The sequence below is a fragment of the Brachionichthys hirsutus genome, chromosome 2 (assembly GCF_040956055.1).
Source record: "Brachionichthys hirsutus isolate HB-005 chromosome 2, CSIRO-AGI_Bhir_v1, whole genome shotgun sequence".
NCBI classification, from domain to species: domain Eukaryota; kingdom Metazoa; phylum Chordata; class Actinopteri; order Lophiiformes; family Brachionichthyidae; genus Brachionichthys; species Brachionichthys hirsutus.
This window is the reverse complement of record NC_090898.1, coordinates 16,856,942-16,863,068: the sequence shown is the minus strand read 5'-3', so window position 1 is coordinate 16,863,068 and position 6,127 is coordinate 16,856,942. Positions and strand designations below refer to the sequence as shown.

General features: G+C 53.7%; 1 protein-coding gene across 1 annotated transcript; it reads left to right on the top strand.

Moving 5' to 3' along the window:
- Positions 1-1,388: 1,388 nt before the first annotated feature.
- On the top strand, positions 1,389-5,500 carry LOC137899165 (teashirt homolog 2). The gene is made up of 2 exons (XM_068743188.1): positions 1,389-1,509; positions 2,637-5,500. The coding sequence occupies exons 1-2, from the start codon at positions 1,389-1,391 to the stop codon at positions 5,498-5,500; spliced, it is 2,985 nt and encodes a 994-aa protein (XP_068599289.1).
- Positions 5,501-6,127: the final 627 nt, after the last annotated feature.

Genomic DNA, 6,127 nt, shown 5'->3' with positions numbered 1-6,127 from the left:
GATCGGACGCTTTACGACGTTTACGATGTTTACGGCGTTTACGGCGTTTATGGCGTGCTAACTCTCCGACTCGTCTCGCTCGGCCTCAGACATTGGAGGAACGTGTTGATCTTTCGGTTTGGACCAGGATGGATCAGCGCCGATGATTCGCTGCTGCTTCCACCTTCTCGTCGACTGCATGCTTACCTGGCTGGTTTACGTCGGATGTTCTTCCTGGTTTACGTCGGATGTCCTTTCTGGTTTACGTCGGATGTCCTTTCTGGTTTACGTCGGATGTCCTTTCTGGTTTACGTCGGATGCCCTTCCTGCCCCCTCCCCCCCCTGCTTTTATCCGGATGGAGGGAGACGCTGCCCGATGCTTCGCTTATTCTCTCGTCCCGACCGGCGCCGGGGAATAGAGCTGGAATCATGTTTGATCCAGTTCATATCAGTAAACATCAATAATTCACACCTTCATCGATCCATTCAGCCAATCACTGGGGGTTGTCTCCTCAGGCCTGTTTGTGTTGCAACGATTATCAAACGACTACCGGAACCTGTTTCAGCAAAGAAACATCTCGACGTTCTCTTATTTAGAGTTTCAATAATTACGGAAATCACTGAATTGATTTTCTAGAGGGGGCGGGACGAGGATTGGTTGTTGTTGATGTTGTTGTTTGTGTTCAGAGCTAGTTTAGAGGTAGTTAAGCTAGTTCAGAGCTAGTTTAGAGGTAGTTCAGAGCTAGTTTAGAGGTAGTTAAGCTAGTTCAGAGCTAGTTCAGAGCTAGTTCAGAGCTAGTTTAGAGGTAGTTAAGCTAGTTCAGAGCTAGTTTAGAGGTAGTTAAGCTAGTTCAGAGCTAGTTCAGAGATAGTTCAGAGCTAGTTTAGAGGTAGTTAAGCTAGTTCAGAGCTAGTTTAGAGGTAGTTAAGCTAGTTCAGAGCTAGTTCAGAGATAGTTCAGAGCTAGTTTAGAGGTAGTTAAGCTAGTTCAGAGCTAGTTTAGAGGTAGTTAAGCTAGTTCAGAGCTAGTTAAGCTAGTTCAGAGCTAGTTCAGAGCTAGTTTAGAGATAGTTCAGAGCTAGTTTAGCGGTAGTTAAGCTAGTTCAGAGCTAGTTTAGAGGTAGTTAAGAGCCTTCCTCTCCAGTCCGGCTCTTCTACTCAGAGACACGATAATCTCACAAATCCTGTCGGTGAAATTTAAGATGCATAAATTATGCAAGAAATAGCTTTTACACGATGCCGCATGCGAGAGATGTCTATTAAAATATGAGCGGACTGGAAAAGGCCGCGTGCCCTCTCTGGTGTGCGTCCTTTGAAGAGAGGACAGCCAGGAGCCGTCATGGCCGCCGGTGTTCTCCTTCACTGTGAATGCTACATACCGTAAAGGACTATAAATAAAACATACCTCTATGCTCTTGACAACTCTCTCCCCCGGCATCAAGGGTGTTTCGGAGCCCATCACACATCTCGGTCGGCCAATCACAGCGGGCCTCCTGCGCTGGATCAAGGCTCCCGAGTGCGAGTGTCTGCGTCGGCCATTCTTGGTCCCATTCTCCGTGTTTGTGTTGAAAGTCCGAATCCCATCTCCATCCATTAGCTGGCTGGAAGTTCACCTCCAGGCTTTCTCTTGAGGCACTTGTGAAATATTGATTAAAAAAAAAAGCGTTTTATTTTCAGACGGTAGAGAAGTGAAGAGGCTCTACGGGCGGCCCGGTGCGGGACTCCTGAGTGCTCGTCTTCAGCCGTACCCACACGGAGTGCCCTCTATTCCGAGAAGATATGAACCATGCGAGCAGCATAAGTGCCTGGACCGGGCTGTTATGTCCCATTCATATTTAACTCGCTCCCAAAATGCACATTTTCCAGCAAGACTGAGGCGGAAAATGTCTCCGATATGTGACGGGAGTGCCGAACGGCGTTTACTGCAGGACGCTTCGGCTGCGATCTCGTGGCCGGGCTGTTGGATGGTTGGTTTTAAATGTTCAGGACGAGTTATTGTCAGAAAGGACGCTTTCGGTGCGGAGTCGTAGCTTCAGCCAGCGGCATGATGGGAAATGCGTCAATTAGAAATACTGTTGTTTAATTATCTGTTAATGGAAGCGATGATGCGAGCTGGCAGGATGAACAGGTGAATAATGAACGAATAAATTACTGTTTACGAGACTGTCAGGGAAAATATCGTCATGTGACAGATTGTCGGGTTTTTTCTCCAGCATTCCTGATTTATCACCGATAATTGAACCAGATTTACCACCAGCCGGATCAACCGTCATCAGTGTTCATATTTACAACATCTTTTTTAATTTAGCTCGTAATTTGATGTTTTCTTCAGTATTTATCGGAGCCTTTTAATTGATCTGAAACAGAAGGCATCGCTCACTTACCCAAAGAATCCGTTTCCTTTTGTCACTCGGCGATCGTTGTAAACGTGTCCGGCCTTCGCGCGGGTCCGAGTCGATGGCGTGAGTCACACGGCGCCGTTACACCAGCAGCGGTTTGTTAGTGAGGACGTTACGTCCGGCTGTCCTCGCCGGCCTCCCAAGGCGCAAACAGCCAATCATGTCGCCTTAAACGGCTCGGCCGAGTTTGTGCTCGGCGCCGCGGGTCGGCAGAGTCCGTCTTTAAGTTCATTCATGACGTTTGTCTTTCTTCTCCAGTGTACTTGCCTGACGAAGACGGCGCTCTTCGGGGTCCCCTCGCTGAGGAAGACGGAGAGAATGAGGCTCAAACCGAGGAAGAGCGCTCAGAGAAGACCAGCCCCGGAGTCTCCGAGGACCGGGAGCTCGACAACAAGAGCACCAACACCGACAGCAACCAGAACTCTCCCGGCAGCGTCCTGTCCAACCAGGAGGCGGAGCTGGAGTCACGCCTTAGCGACGGCAGCGACAGACTCTCGGACTTCAAGAACGCCTCGCCGCCAGAGAGCCGGAGAGAAGACGAGAGGCGCGGCTCCAGGCAGGGAGAGGAGGCGGCCGGCAGCTTGGAGAAGATGAGGGCGGCCTACGCAAACTTCCTGTCCGACTCCTACTGGACGGGCTTAGGCACGGACCTGAAAGTGGGCAAGACCACCAGCAGGGCAAACTGTGACAGCACCAACGGGAGCGCCAGGAATGAGTTCGACTGGCACCAGGACGCCCTCTCCAAGACCCTGCAGCAGACCGCCCCCCCGAAGCCCGCGCCCAAGCCCAACCTCTTTAGCTCTGTCCATCTGTACCGGCAAACCCCCAGGCCCTGCGGCTCGGTGTTCACCGGGGCCAGCCGCTTCCGCTGTAAGGACTGCAGCGCCGCCTACGACACCCTGGTGGCGCTCACGGTCCACATGAACAAGAGCGGACACTACCGGGACAACAACCACGGCAAGCAGAGTCACTCCGCGGCGTCCTCCTCCAAATCCAGGAAACGAACTTTGCAAGACGCGGACGGCAAGGAGGACGTGCAGAAAGTCCTGAAGTGCATGTTCTGTGGCCACGCCTTCGACTCGCTGCAGGACCTGAGCGTGCACATGATCAAAACCAAGCATTACCAGAAAGTGCCTTTGAAGGAGCCAATTATCACTCACAATCTGCCGCCGCCCGCAAAGAAGCGGACCTTTGAGACGGCGAGACCCTGCTCCCCGGACTCCACCACGGGCGTGGCCGGCTACGCCGACGCGCAGCGGGCGGCGACCGCGCACAATAACCGCTACGGCTATCAGAACGGGGCGAGCTACACGTGGCAGTTTGAAACGTGCAAGTCTCAGATTCTGAAGTGCATGGAGTGTGGAAGCTCCCACGACACCCTCCAGCAGCTGACCACGCACATGATGGTCACCGGTCATTTCATCAAGGTCACGACCTCGGCCTCCAAAAAGGGGAAACAGTTGGCGCTCGATCCGCTGGCCATGGAGAAGATCCAGGTGTTAGCCGAGCCTGCCGAAGGGGACAAGGTATCCCAGAAAAGCGCTCCTCCCGGGAGCAGCGACAAGGAACGCCAGGAAGGGCCGCCGGACAAAATGGACGACGCTGAGGCTGAAGACGAGCAGAAGGCCGGCGCCGGCCCGCCGGAGTACCCCTATCTCCGCGAGGAGGATCTAGAACAGGACTCGGGGGGAGGAGGGGACATTCTGAAGTCTTTGGCCAACACGGTGGCCTCGGCCATCACTAAAGCTCAAACGGGGACTCCCACCTGGAGCGCCTATCCCAGCATTCACGCCGCCTATCAGCTCTCCGGCATCATCGACAACACGCCCCCCCCCTCTCAGGTAAAGCCGACGTTCAACCACAAGCTGAGACCCATCGCCCCGAAGGGGAGGTTCTACCCCGGCGCCGCGGGAGCCGGGTCTCCTCAGGGGCGGAGTCGGAATGTGGACATCAAAAAAGAAATGGTTGCCATTAGCGATGGCAAAGAAAGTCAGAACGCAAAGTTTGATCTGGTGGAGAATGATGATGAGGATTCCTCTTCCTCTTCAAAGCTTGATGGCGACTGTCTGACTGAAGGGAATGAAGCCATCAAAGGGAAGTCCAGCCCGGATTTCTCCGACCGAGGAAAGACGGCGAGCCCCTCCACGGCCGACGGCCCAGCGGCGCTGGGCTTAAACCCGCTTAGCGCTCTGCAGTCCGTCCTGAACAATCACCTGGGCAAAGCAAATAGGCCCAATAGTTCAGGTGTGGCTAAACCGTCTATTTATGCTAGCGTGAGACGAAGCGGCGAGAAGCCGGCGTTGCTGCTCGGAGGCGCTTTGAGGAGTCGGCCCGGTAAGACCTTCGTGTTCATGAGCAACGGCCAACCGATGGACCTGACCAAATCTAACCACAAGCAGCGCTCCGGCCGCGCCCCCCCGGCCAGCCCGAGACCTCAGAAGCACGCCCTGTCTGACATCGCAGACATGGTCAAAGTTCTCCCCAAAGCCGCAACGCCAAACGGGGTCCCGCCGACGAGCCTGCAGCCGGACGCGTCCGCCGAGGTCTACGCCGTCCACAAGCGCAAAGGCCGCCAGTCGAACTGGAACCCTCGCCACCTCCTCGTCCTGCAGGCGCAGTTCGCCTCCAGCCTCTTCCAGACCTCCGAGGGGAAGTACCTGCTCGCCGACCTCGGCCCTCAGGAGCGGACGCACATCTCCAAGTTCACTGGGTTGTCCATGACCACCATCAGCCACTGGTTGGCCAACGTCAAATACCAACTGAGGAAGACCGGGGGGACCAAATTCCTGAAGAACATGGACGCGGGCCGCCCGGTCTTCTACTGCAACGACTGCGCCTCCCAGTTCCGGTCGCCGGCCGCTTTCATATCCCACCTGGAATCCCACCTGGGCTTCCAGATCAAAGACATGTGCAGAATGCCAGTGGAGCACCAGAAGCTGGACGAGCCGGAGCCGTCCCAGGCGGCCGCGGACGAGGACGCCGACGCCGACGCCGACGCCAGGTTCAAATGTAAGCTCTGCTGCCGGACATTCGCCAGTAACCACGCGGTGAAACTCCATTTGAGTAAAACGCACAGCAAATCCCCCGACAGCCATTCCCAGTACGTGGAGATGGACGAGTAGCCCCCCCCCCCCCCCGTTTCTCCATCGCCATGGCGTTTAAAACATTTCACACACGGGTTAGCAGATTGGTTTGCCCCGCCCCCGCCCCCGCCCCCCCGCCATCTTCCTGCTTGAAGAAACGCTGATGTCTGCATGCGACTGACTATTTATTTGTATATGTCAAGTTTCAATTGTATTTCAAAAAGCAAAATAATGAAGTCATTGTAAAATAGAACCACCTGCAAAAACGTGCAGCTCCGCCCCCTAACACACCTGCGCACCTGTACAGTGTACGGCTCTGTAAAGATGTTTCGTGTTGCAACAGTAGAAGAGAGGAAAAGAAGCACTTTAATAAATGTTTCATCGGATCAGGATATTTCACATGTAAATATGTTTTAGAAGCAAAAGCGTTTCATGTTACCTGGAGAACCACGAGACAGACGCACCTGTGATACCTGCACCTTTTTTACTTATTCAAATAAAGAGTTAACATTTGATAGCAGCCTGAACATCGTTTCTATCCGCCTGTTTGTTTGTGAAGGAAGCGGCGTCTTTAAAGCCGGTCTAAAGATGAAACGTTATTCTTTAAAAACTGACGTCATGTGACCTTTCAGCGGCGATCGGATTTCCAAACCTTTAAAAATTCAA

Coding starts and splice junctions, on each gene's coding strand:
- LOC137899165 (XM_068743188.1), top strand. CDS start 1,389: ATGCTCTTGACAACTCTCTCCCCCGGCATCAAGGGTGTTTCGGAGCCC. Junction 1,510..2,636: donor TCCCGAGTGCGAGTGTCTGC/GTCGGCCATTCT, acceptor TTTCTTCTCCAG/TGTACTTGCCTGACGAAGAC.